Source organism: Mesoplodon bidens, assembly GCF_964165515.1.
Source record: "Mesoplodon bidens genome assembly, chromosome: 4".
NCBI lineage: Eukaryota > Metazoa > Chordata > Mammalia > Artiodactyla > Ziphiidae > Mesoplodon > Mesoplodon bidens.
In genome coordinates, this window is record NC_138160.1 from 126,262,879 (window position 1) to 126,276,378 (window position 13,500).

The 13,500-nt window shown below is 43.7% G+C and overlaps 1 protein-coding gene across 2 annotated transcripts in view; it reads right to left on the reverse strand.

The window, feature by feature from the left end:
* DPYSL3 (dihydropyrimidinase like 3) overlaps window positions 1–13,500 on the reverse strand; it is a 114,925-nt gene that overhangs the window by 33,990 nt on the left and 67,435 nt on the right. For both annotated transcript variants that reach the window (XM_081233590.1, XM_081233591.1), the window contains exon 2: window positions 4,090–4,178. In XM_081233590.1, the coding sequence (XP_081089716.1) occupies window positions 4,090–4,178 (89 nt within the window). The remainder of the gene's footprint in view (window positions 1–4,089; window positions 4,179–13,500) is intronic.

Below are 13,500 nucleotides of genomic sequence, written 5' to 3' on the forward strand. Positions count from 1 at the left end.
CATCTCTAGGTCCATCCAGAAAACAATTTTTTTATAGACACAAAACAATCTGATATGCTGTTTGGTAGGACCGTGTGTCCTGGCTTAGTACTGTAACCCCAGTGGTTTAACCATGTCTAGAATATAGGGTGCGTAATAAATATTTTTTAATAAGTGTTTTTACTATCCTTTTCATTTTGTTCTTTATTTAAAGGTAAGGAAGAACATCTGCAGAAGGACCGAATGGCTGTAAAATAATGAACTGTTAGGAGAGACTGAAGGAGGTAAAGGATCATTTTAAAGAATAGGTGTGTGAACTTTGCTATCCTCTAAATGGGTTCATCTGTGCTCCTAATAACAAATGGAATCTGTCTAGGGCATTTCACAACTCAGACTTCACTCTCAATTCCATCCTTCCTTGTTAGTTTATCTGTCAATCACAGCTGATGGCAGATTCTCAAAGAGGAAGCCAAAGATGCAGATGCCTACACCAGCTGCTTTTGTATGGTCAGCATCTCAGTAGAAGTTTCAAGCCAAGGAAGGTGATTATGACAACCTCCACCAGACACAGCTTCACCCAAGAAGCTTCAGAGCATCCCAGGGACACAGAGAGGGGGAGACTGGGGTGGGAAGGAAGCCAATAAGCATGCCAAGGGCACACTACACAAGACAAATGGCAAATACAAATGTAACCACACAGACCATCTATGTTGCTTAGTTCACATCCTTGATTGAAACATCCAGTTAATTCCAGGTAGACTTATGATTCTTTTTTTTTTTTACTAAACCTATTTTATTCATTTTATTTTTGGCTGCATTGGGTCTTCATTGCTGCTCACAGACTTTCTCTAGCTGTGGTGAGCGGGGGCTACTCTTCATTGCAGTGCGCAGGCTTCTCATTGCAGTGGCTTCTCTTGTTGCAGAGCATGGGCTCTATGCGCACAGGCTTCAGTAGTTGTGGCACGCAGGCTCAGTAGTTGTGGCACACGGGCTTAGTTGCTCCACGGCATGTGGGATCTTCCCGGACCAGGGTTCGAACCCATGTCCCCTGCATTGGCAGACGGATTCTAAACCACTGCGCCACCAGGGAAGCCCCAGACTTATGTTTCTTAAGGCTCTACATTATCCTGAGCCCTCTCCTACCTTGGGGACACATGTACCCCACTGCCAGTGGCATGAATACTTTCTGCTTTTGTTCATAGGCAGCTAAGAAAGACACTCTCCTGGGGTAGGAAGAAGTCTACCACTTGCCTGGCAAAATCTTAGTTCTACAACTAAAATTAAGTCTTCCTGACATCTCTAAGAGTTCACCCTTACCACGTCACCACTCTGCCATCACAGAGCCACCACAATTCAAAACACACTGTGGAAAAAATGCAGCCTTGATTGTAACTCCATTCTAGTCCAGATACTGGCCAGTGTGTTCCCATTTCCCTCCCTCACTGATTCACCTCTAAGAGAAATTGAGAACCAAGGCCATGAAGAGTTGCCTGGCTTGGCTGTGCCTATGTATGTATGCTTCTACCAATTTTGACAACTGGTATAACACCCAGTCTGAAAAAGAAAAGCCTTCCCTCCTTTTCCCCACTGAACCAATCAAGGTCCCCTTAATCCTTGAAAGCTTAGCTTCTATCTCCCCTCCTTGGTCAAGTTTCAACTGACAGCCAGGTCTAATAATTAAGAGTGTGGCTCTGCCCTGGATGTGGGCTATGTGGATTTGCAATCTTGGATCTGCTAATACTAGCGTTATGACTTCGGCCAAGTTACTTAACCTCACCATGTCTCAATTTTTTCATCTGTAAAATGTAATAAAAGTGCCTCCTCCATAGGTCTGTTGTGTAGATTAAATGTTAATCTGTGTTAAGCCCAAAGAACATGTTAGTTAGGCACATGAAAATTCAGTAAATATCAGCTATTATAATCAATAACCATCTTAATCTCACATAGCCCTCTCCCTCTGGATCACATCTGTTCTACTAACTTAATACTCGATATTGATATTACCTGGTGATGTCATGTGCTTTGCATGTACAGACATGTCACTTCCCCAAAAGACTCTCAGGTCCCTGGGGGAAGAGCACATGATGATTTGGGTCCCAATGATATCTACCATAGCATGTGACACAGTACGTGTCCAGTGCCTGAGACAACTTCTTTGCACATAGCAGGCACTCCATCAATCTTCACAGGAGACAATTCTGTAATAACTGGAGGAAATTATTTCTGTTTCTATGCCTTGTGAGTTAAGAATGTTGTTGGAGATATATCATTTTATAGGACTGGAGGAAGATCATGTTTATACACCCTTTTCTCCACCACCAACACACACATCTGATGGTTAAATTCCTTCTATAACATCCTTCCAGTCTATTTTAATAGAGATGGCAAAGAAGACTCAGTTTATGTATTCAACTATGGTAGTAGGTGCCTGAATCACTGCGTGAAGATGGGTTCTGAGCCTGTATTTAGGGCTCAACTGTGAAAAGTTCTGCGATCAATTAGTGATGCCTGCCATGAGCTCTGGAATGAGGAAGAAGCATTAGGTACTAAATTTTTTTCCAACTCTGAAAATCTCTAAATGAGGGAACACACTTCCGCCAGAGAGTGGACTATACACAATAATGTTTTAGTAAGAGAAAAATGTAGAATTAATCGTGGCTCATATTTTGATGAAAGTACTGTTTTACACTGGTTGGCTTGTCTAACACTTCCATTTTTCCTACTTCTAATATGAAAAAGTATTTATGCAAATTGGCAAGGCTACCAAACACAAATATCTTCATTCTTGCATTTGTTTATTCATTCATCCATTCATTCATTCATTCATCCATTCATTCAATGCATTGATTAATATGTTGATCTTTAGCAAGTTATTTACTCTCTCTGTTCCTCTTTCTCCTCTATCCTCCTCTGAAAAGGGGGTAATAAGAGTACTCACTTCACAGGATTGCTGGCAGATTAAATGATAAGGCATGTAGAACATTTAACGCAGTGCCGGGCACATACTATATACTCAATAAAAGGTAGCTCTTACAAGAGTCTCTATGTGTTAAGTACTGGGTTAAGTGCTGCAGATACGGAGAAGAATAAGATATGGTCCTTGCTCTAAGAGGGCCAACAGTGTCAGAATTGCTATGATTGATAAAAGCACAGGGTTTTTAAAAGCTCATCAAAGGGAAAGCTAGCCTAGATTTAGGGGCTGGTAAGGAATGTTGGCCTACAGAAAGTTGTATCTAAGCCAAGTTTCCAAAGATAAGTAAGCAATCTATAACCAGAATCTTAAGCTAGCCAATGAAGCTGAATAAGATAAAAATAAAACTGAATGAGGCCAGGGATGGCTCATATGATGGGTTGGATATACCAGTTTTATACAATATCTTATCAATGTGGGGAAGTACCCTGCTTTATGTGATGAAGGCTATGTGTAAATCAAATCCTTTTTTAAAGGTCACTATGAAGCTACACATAAAGGTTACCTGGCTGTGCTACTTACAGGCATCCAATAGCAAACCATTTTGTAAAGTAATTATATATCCCTAAAGTATCTATTTGGAAATCTTGCCTGAAACGTATGTCCTATCTGTGCTCTGCCTATCCAAGTCCTACCTAAGTCAAGGTTCAGTTTAAATGCCCTCTCCATCTCAAAACCTTCCTCTGAAGGGATTTCTCCTCCCTGTGCACTTCTAAATTACTTATCTTCATTTGAACTCCTTTGGTACCTATTACACTAGGCCTTATATTTTTAGGGTGCTGTAATTTGTGGACGTTTTCCAGTGACCTTAAGGACAGTGGTGACATCTCCCAGTTCTCCAAGACACATAGAGTGCCCATCAATGCAGCTTGCCCAAAGGGGCCCTTAGCATCATTTGGGTGACTGAATTCAGATTTTTCATTTTATTCATGTAATCCAAGTGAACTAAGGCTAGCTCCCATTTTTAAGGGATTATGTGCACCCAGACTGAAGGGCTAAAATAAAAACTCATTTTTAAGGAGGAGAAATGAAACACACAGAAGCAATGGGCTAGTAAGCAAAAAAGAAGCAAGTTTCCTTCTGAGCCTCTAACGAAGAAAGTTCAAAAGACAAAGCAAAGGGTACTACTATATACCTACTTTATTAAGCCGTCTTCCATGTAAATATCAGCATAAAAGGATTGATCATCATTGACGATTCTGCCTCCCTTGATCAGAAGACGGTCACTCTAGAAAAGAAGGAAAACAGGAGTCATTCTCACAGGATTTCAGAGAAGAGAGGTCTGCCGAGGTTCTCCCAATTCATTGTTTTAGAGGTTTAGCAGAAACCATTTTCTTAAGACATCTGTGTGCTCAGTGCACTCAGTCTTTCTGTTAGGTATCCAGTCTCTCTCGTTTGACCCTATTCAAATTATTCTGGAGTTTCCCCTCTTATTTCTGCAACCTATCATAGCCACTCAGAAATGTAGCTACTCTTTATATTGTCTTTTTCCAGAAAGCACTATATAATGTAAAGTGGGATAACATCTACCTCAGTGCCTAGCACTCTGTCTGGTATTCTGTTGGCACTCAATAGTGATTCCCAAAAACAGAACTTAGGGTCAGGCATACAATGAAATGGCCTTTAAAAGTCTTTATATGACAGGGGGATCATGTTATGTTTAAAATTCAGGATACTTATACATGTGCACACATGCACACAAAGTTGTGGAATGTATAACTCAAGGTGGAGAAATTATGCAGGATTCATATTTGCTTCACTATACTCAGTATTTCTCACATTCTCTGAAACATATTTCTTTATTGCTTTTCTTGTGAAAAAAATTTCCTTTCTTATGAGAAACGTCTTTTTAAAAATTATAACTTAAATGAAGTTTGGATAAGTGATCCAACTGGAAACAAGGCACATACACTCCGAGGTTATTAACAAAATATAAACATATATTTTATTTATAAGTCAGGAGAGACACAAATCACTTGTCAGCTTTAGAGATCACAGATTTCATTAAATGAATGGAGCTTAGACCACAGCCATGAAGGATGGACATAGCTTTGTTGGGTTCACGGGGGAGAAGAGAATCCCTAGGAGCCTGGATGAGTGGAACTGCAACCTGAAGAACAATGGTGGGCTGCAGTTTGTTAAGAATTCAACATACAGACTTCAACTCTCCACCCATCCATCCATGCATTATTCACACATCCACTCACTCAGCAAATAAGTATCTAATATTTACTGTTAAATAGGTGGGGAGGATGCAATTGTGAGTGAGCCACACCATCAAGGTCACTGCCTGGATGGAACTTAAGGGGAAGTCTAGCAATAAAGAAATAAAGTCATCAAAATAAGTAAAACAATGTAAAATTGTATCAAGTGTCACAAAATACAAGGGAGTGGGGCTTGTTTAAATAGAGGCTGGAAAAGGCCTTTTCAGGGAAGATCAATTTAGATGGAGAACTGCAGGCAGAGGGAACAGTGTGTGCAAAGGCCCTGGGGTAGGAAGAAGTTTTGTTTCTTTGAAAACCTGAAAAAGATCAGTGTGGAGGAAGCTTAGGGATCAAGGAGGGAAATGGCATGAGATGATGCTGGTGAGGTAGGGCTTTCAAAAAAGAACATAGGTTTAAAGGGGGAAGGAAGCCCCACAGACAGGCTGACTTCTGGCTTCCGAAATCAAAGACTGTGAACAGGGCCAGAAAATGAGAATTGAAGCTAGGGCTCCTCCGGGGATACAGCCAATTACCACTTACTCTCTCCTGCTTCCAAGGTATTGGGTAAGAATAAGAAATTTCATCATACTGTATGGTCAGGGGGAAGGATTTTTTAAAGATACAGATCAATGAGGTGTGGAGACAAAACCTACATATATGGCAAAGAAGATGTGCTAATGAGGTCAAATACAAACTACTACCACACGTGATCTCCAAGCCCCTCAGGAGCTGGCCTCTATCAGTACATCCACTCTGTTAGGTTCTATCACATGTTGCCTCATATTTTATATGGTGGCAAAACTAAGAGACATGTAGTTCTAGCCGCCTATCAGGCTCTCTGGCCACTAAGCCTTTGCAAAGATGTTCTCTCCGCCTTCTCCTATGTTCACCTACCACTGACAACCATCCTCTCCATTGTCAAGCCTCAATCAAAGGGTTTTTCCCCTAGGATGCACTACCTGACTTTCCAGCAAATTCTACCTGCTCCCACTGTAGCTGAAACAATGAATTGTTCTACAAGGGTTGGTTTACTGTTCATCGGTCTCCTGACTAGACCAAAGACTCCTGTAGTCTTAGAACTATGTGTCTTTTGATCTTTTTACCTTATTCCCATCTTCCATAGCTGTTAAATATTGGTCAAATGAATGGCTGAAGGGTGGGACACAGGAGGTTGTATTATATATCAGAATGATAAAAAGGCCATCTGAGTCAGAAAGTTATAGGAAGTGGTCGGAATATTGGACTTCCAAGGAAAAAAATTTTAATTGAAGGCTACTGTAATCTACCACTTGAACAGTAACTGCAAAATTATAGGAGGCAGTCCTAGGACTGTGCTTCTCAAACTAGGGTGCACATTAGAAAAATACAGATTCCCAGGCCCTGCTCTAGGCCAACAACTATGTATTTTATAAGCTCTATAAATGGCTCTTAGGCAGCCATCAGCCAGCCCACACCAAGTCACAGACCAGCACCAGGAACCACTGCCCCAGGCAGTTTGTGTGTCTGTGAAGGCAACAAAAGCTTCTCCAGCAGGAGCTTCATACTACTAATAATCTTGGTAACTATAGGAGTTCCCTCTCACAGCTCAGTGCTTTTCTGATGCTCTTTATCTTTCTAGCAAAGAGCTGAAGTAAGCTGGGTTAGGGAAAGGGGCCAGTTACTGCCTGAACTGAGCCCAGCCATGAAATATGACCATCCTCCTGTCTGGGGGCATCCAGTCCTGAGCCACTGGGGATCATCACTTCCTTCAATAAGCATCAAATATCAACAAAAGGGAAAAAGCTATCTCAGGCCCCTTGTACATCACGGGTGTAGTAAGAGGTGACCCAAGTGGAATTAACCTCATTGAGATGGTATCATTCAAAACTGTTCAAATGCTAGTGAAATAAGCTTGACTCAATCATCAGGAACCTAAACAGAGCACAAAGATGAACTGTAGGCCTGGTGTAAGTTTCAGAGATGGGAGTAACAAGACCCCTGCTCTATGCACTATAGTATTAATATTATTATTTGTCTTTATCATGTAGAGCAGAGATATCAAAACCACAACTCACAGAGCTCAAGCACATGCTGTTCCTGGGGGTCTTCAGCTTGTCCCCTGAACTTTTATTAAAGTGGTTAATAAAACTGCTTTATTAATTTTAACTCTTTCCATGCATGTGGGGTCCACTACAAAGGACAACCCAGGCAAACAGTCATCAGACACAGAAGCATCTGAAAGGCAAGTCTTGGACTTGGCATTGAAGAATGATGCACAACGACTGACCACTCCCAGGCCACATAAAACCAGACCTCCCTGGTTAGGGAACATGCTTGTCTGTGAAGTCATGGACCAGCCTTAGACCGTAACACATTCTGGGGCCCAAAGCCAACAAGATGAACAACTCTGACAGCTCTGGTTAAAAGTTACCCTCGATGGTGTTAGAAAGGTGAGTGTGGCTCTGAGGGGCTCTTTGCTCTCTGTTCTCAGTCGCTGAGGCGGTCAGGAACCTGAGAGCTGACACCCGAGGAGGTAAAGTGGTCTAGATGGGAGCCGACCAATGTTTCTCATGCATTAATAGGTATAAAGGATGCTGGTACTTGTAGAGCACACAGGGATAGTCCGGAGGGTATCTGGAACCCAAGATGAAGCTCTTCAGAGCCTGCAACACCAGGCCAAGGACTCTGGCTGCTTTGGGCCCTGCACGGCCACCAGGGCTGAGTGCAGCCTGGTCTTGCGGCCCAGCTGGGTGCCAGGTGTGCCAGCTGCCAAGCTTGGGCTCCACTGGGTTCTCCCACTACTAGGAGAATCGGGCCGACCACTTAACCAGGTGTGTGGTCTTGAGTTAGGACTTAACCTCTCAGCACCTCAAGTTTTTTATTAGCTCAGAGTGGATAAAACACCTAACTCACCTCTCAGGGTGGCTTTCAGGATTAAATGAGGTGGATGAAGGGGGAAAGGTGTGTGTCTGTGTGTGTGTGTGCGTGTGTACATGTATATATAAAATATCTAACACAGTAAACACCTATAAATATTAGTTATATTTATTCCACTCATTATTTACAGTACTTTAAATTTTTATAAAATGCCTTAAATTAAGAAGCATACTGGGGAGGGATTATTGTTCTCATTTTCCCAATGAGGAGATCTACACAGAGAGACAGATGACTTTCTCCAAGTGACAGCATTGATTAGTTCCAGTTGGAAGTAAATCCAGGTCTCCCATCTCTTGGCACCAAACTGCTTTCCACCTGAGGCCACTGCACCAATAGTGCCTAAACCATATGCCAAGAGGCTCTTTCCGACGGGGCTGTCCTCTCTGTTTGACACTGCATCTGACAGTTCCAGAGCAGGAACGGCTGACTTCCTCTGCGGTAGGAAACTTCAGTAATCCAATCACTTGTAAGCCACTACTTATAAAATCAGTGGATTAGACCTGCCCCTTACGGCCTGAATGTGTTAATGCAGTTTATAAAGGGATCTAATTGACAATCCAGGATAGCAGAGGCCCTTGGAGTTTGATGAAGTCCAACCCTTTTTCCTTCACTAGGATATGACAATGATTAGAAAAATCAAGTATAAAAAATCAAGAGTTTGTGAGAAAATGGGAGAGAAAAGAGACAGAGAGAAACAAAGAAAAGAAGGAAGGAAGGGAGTGAGAAAAGACAGAGGTACAGAGGGGACAAGGGGAGCAAGAGAGGGAAGGGGGGAGGAAATAAACTTATAACAAGGGATGCTGTTAAGAATGGCTGTGATTCAAACTAGAATAGAAAATGCAAGGACAGGATCTTGAACTTAAGCTGGTTGGAGATGCTGGTTCCCATTTTAGTTTTCCTCACCTAGTCTTCAACGTAAAGAACTTAAATTACCACGTCTGTCTGAGTTAATGAGAATATGCCTCCCAGAGAACCCAGAGCCCTCCGTGGATTTCTTCCCAGTCAGTAAAATCAGCCCCAGAACAGTACTTAGGACACATCTGTCCTCCACTCTGCAGACATGCCAGCAGCTCAGAATAAAAACTATAATCCTAGGAAGAGAAAAAGAGAATATAAACTGAAGAAGGAGTCTTCCACAGTAAAATCTTTTAGTACCTGTGTTCAAATCACAATGCACAGACTCTGACCCTCAGTGGGGACTCAAGATCCTTTCAGGGGCTTCCCTGGTGGCGCAGTGGTTGAGAGTCCGCCTGCCGATGCAGGGGACACGGGTTCGTGCCCCGGTCTGGGAAGATCCCACATGCCGCAGAGCGGCTGGGCCTGTGAGCCATGGCCGCTGAGCCTGTGCGTCCGGAGCCTGTGCTCCGCAAGGGGAGAGGCCACAACAGTGAGAGGCCCGCCTACAGCAAAAAAAAAAAAAAAAAAAAAAAAAAGATCCTTTCAAAGTCCAGATGAAGGCGCAGGTGGTTATTTAAAATAAATTCCCCATCTGGGTAATTAGATTTGACTCCCTAAAAACACTCCCATGCTTAAGAATACAACAGGATGGATAGACTACACAGATGAAATCTTGTAGCTTTTCTTCCCCAAAGCATCATCATTTAAAGAAGACAGAGAAAAGGCTTTCTAAGATAGTCCTGGTTGCCTCAACATGGTATTTAGGAAAAGGTACTGAATAGGCTTTCAGGAGACCAGAGTTCTCCATCCCACCTCTGCTGTTAAATATGCAACCATGGGTGAGATGCACAGGCATGAGTTTGAATTGTGCAACGAACACTACCTGTGTTTGGGAGAGGGACTTCACCTCTCTGGGCTTCAGTTACTTCATCTGTGAAACGGGGGACAATGATATCTTTCTCTCAGGGTGCTGGTTAGGATTATGGGGGTTCCTGTATGTAAAGGGTTGAACTCTGCTTGGCAATTTATAGATGCTTAGTACATGTGAGCTACTATCATAATTATTCTTCCTTTCAATCATAACTGGCCACTGTACAATGGCCCTCTGACAAATATTCTAGAAGAACTGAACTAACACTTTGTTAATCAAAATCTAACAGACCTTGCCATAAAGGGAATTCCAGAGGCGCCAGTCCCCAGCCAACCCCCAGCAACTGTTCTCAGCTCCTGCCACCAGCTGCCAAGGTCAGCCAAGACTTCTTCTTTTAAACCCACTCCCACAGGACAAGTTCCCACGGCCCCTCCAGGTCACTCTTCCGCTGGAAATAAGGCTCCATGAGCAGATAACAATCTACTTGCTCTCCTCCAGCAGGAATGCGGAGTGGGTGGCAAGGTCTCAAACCTGCCCCCAAACTCACCCTCCCTGCCCAAGGCATGGATCTGTTTCCAGGCCCCTCAGTGACAAGCATGCCATGGCGACGGAGAGAACAAGTAAGGTCAGGGAGGAAATAAGACTTCTTGAAGGGCAATGCAGTTTCCTGGCTCTGAGTCTTTACTGAAACCGGGCATAGTTGTACAGGGCTGGCTATTACCAACCTCTGAACTGCTACAGATGAATCTCAAAAACATCCCTCCTTTCTCTCACCACCCAAACATACTTATGACCAAGTGTGCACCATGGAGGCTGATGGTGGGGGTGGGGGGGGAGGAGAGTGGGGGGGGGCACTCCCTTCAAAGCACAGCCCACCGAGCAGAATGCATAATGATTGGCAAACACTGTTGTCTCTTTCATGTGTTTGGTTTGGCCCTGAAAGGACAGACCACAAGGTAGGAAAGCAGTAATGCAGAGGAAGCAGTAGCCAGGGGCAGGATTAACCAGGGCAGGGTGGCGGCTCCCTCTTCTGAACTAGAACATCAAAGCCAGCTGTGCGCATTCTTGCCCCCAGAACTTCATGTTCACCATTTTGAAGATGTAATTATCGAAGGGCTAGACAAGTCATGTGCCCTGCCCTGGGTCAGACTGGAGTGGGGAAATGGATGGCATCTTAATCCCAGCCCCTGATAACACTCTCCCAGTCTTTAACAGGGTTCCAGACACGGATAAGCACGAGTGGATAACCAGACAGGGAGCCGGGGGAGGGGAGGGATGACGCAGCGATGGACAGAGGAGCCACAAAGCCATTCCAACCTCAAGCAGGAAGGTCACCTGGGCCTGTGAAGCCCAAACCTCGGTCCCTATTGTGCTATTTTCATGATACTGGACAGATCCTGGTACAAACTGTACTGTTATTTACTTAATATTATCCTGAAATAAATATATTTTAAAAGTAAACACTGTTGGGCTTCCCTGGTGGCGCAGTGGTTGGGGGTCCGCCTGCCGATGCAGGGGACATGGGTTCGTGCCCGGGTCCGGGAGGATCCCACATGCCGCGGAGCGGCTGGGCCCGTGAGCCATGGCCGCTGAGCCTGCGCGTCTGGAGCCTGTGCTCCGCAGCGGGAGGGGCCCGCGTACCGCAAAAAAAAAAAAAAAAAAAAGTAAACACTGTCTCACTCCCATAAATTCTAAGCCAGTATCACTTACCAAAAATAGACAGTAAACCTAGGAATGAATACAATAAAAACCTCATGAAACTTTGGCTCCATTCTCTGCCCTCAAAAGGGTCCTGAAGGATGAACTCAGATCTGTTACCTTTGTTAAAAGGAAGATTACCCAGTGTCAGGGTGGGGCGGGGAGTGGAGGGGTGGTGTTCAAGACAAAGTAGCACTATCCTAAGACTTTTTCCTTGACCTGCTCAGAAGGTTAGAAAAATAATTAGAAAGGGGACAAAATTTCTCTCTTTGTGGTTCAGTGTTATTGAATGCCCTCTTCCAGAACCACCTAAAATGATCTAACGTTAACAGCAGGGCTACCATCCCTGCTCTTGAAACATGGACCGACATGGACCAACATGGGCTTGAGCAGTGTCCAAAGCAGTCACAAGGACGTCCCAGGTACTGGGGCAGCACGGCACACGGAGGAGATTATTGGAATGAAGGATCACCGCTTCAGAAGGTTAGGGAGAAGGAGAGAGAGGGGCAGGGTGGGTAAATCTAGTGTGAGAACAAGCATGCCTTATCATAAAATAGGATGTGACAAATCTGGGTACAAGAAAAAACATGTGGTCCATCTTTAGCTGGGCTTTGGGGAAGGAAAAATGGAAAGGTTGCTGTCTGGATGGAAACCAGCCCTAATCACAGTTTGCAAAGCCATTCAGAATTTAGGCAGCGACCAAGGGAGTTTGGAAGCCAGAGCTGCATTGGCATCTCTGCTACTAACTCATTGTGTGATTTTAGGCAAGTGGCTTGATCCAGCTCTGGGCCTCAGCTTCTTCAGCTGAGTGAAGGTGGAGCTCTCTAAAAAGGCCCGTTTACGTATCTGTAAAGTACAGATACTAATGCCTACCTCCCTGGCTACTGTGAGAATTAAATATCATGATGCAGGGTCGGGGCACTTAGAAAAAGCTCCATGGGTGGCAGGCATTACAAATATTACCACTACTACTAATTTCACGATTGTACTACCACCTCTACTTTATTGCTCTGATTATGTACATGTACAATTAAAGGCAAATCCAAATTGCAGTAGAAATGTAAGGTAGCTACTACTACTACATATAAAGTGCCTGAGAAATGTGTTGCTCAGGACAGAATATAAAGTAGAATATAGACTGAAGAAAAGTCAGTGCTTTAGAGATCTAATTCATGGCCACCTTTGGTCTGGGTTTATAAGAGAGTTTTGTGTTGTGTTTGTTATTTGGGGGTTTTTTGTTTTGTTTTGCATTGTTCCTTTTAGGCCTCAAATCCATGTGTTATGGGTGAACGCTCTCTGTCCCATATGCACACTAGGAAACGGGGGTCCAGCTATGTTCAAACGGGATCCTGTGTCCCATTAGCTCAACAGCCTGTGTAAAAGCCAAACGCCTACTTCATCAGGAAGGAGGGCCTGAAATTTCAACCAGGTCTTGATTCTCGGGATAAACAGGTTTAATAATTCATTCCTGAAACGTACACTTGTGTGACTACTGGCTGTGAAGATGTTATGTTAGGTGTACGGGAAGGCAAGGACAAAACAGTCAGAAAAATGAAGCCATGACCACAAATAATAATGTGAAGTAAAAAGAGAGAGGGTAAAACCAAAGAGGCAGTGAAATGATCAGTGGTTGCCAGTGGTTTGGGGAGGGAGGGGGTGGGAGGGAGGGGTGAATAGGTGAACAGACAGAGCACTGAGGGTTTTCAGGGCAGTGAAACTATTGCATAAGATGCTTTAATGGTGGATACAAGGCATTATGCACTTGTCAAAACCCATAGAAAGGTACCCCCCAAAAAGAGTGAACCTTAATGTAAAACTATGGGCTTTCATTAATAACATATCAATGCTGGTTCATCAACTGTAACAAATGTTTACCACACCAATGCAATATGTTAATAAAAGGGGAAACTTGGGGTGGGGGGGAGTAGGAGGGAGTACATGGGCACTCTTACTACTTCCTGCTC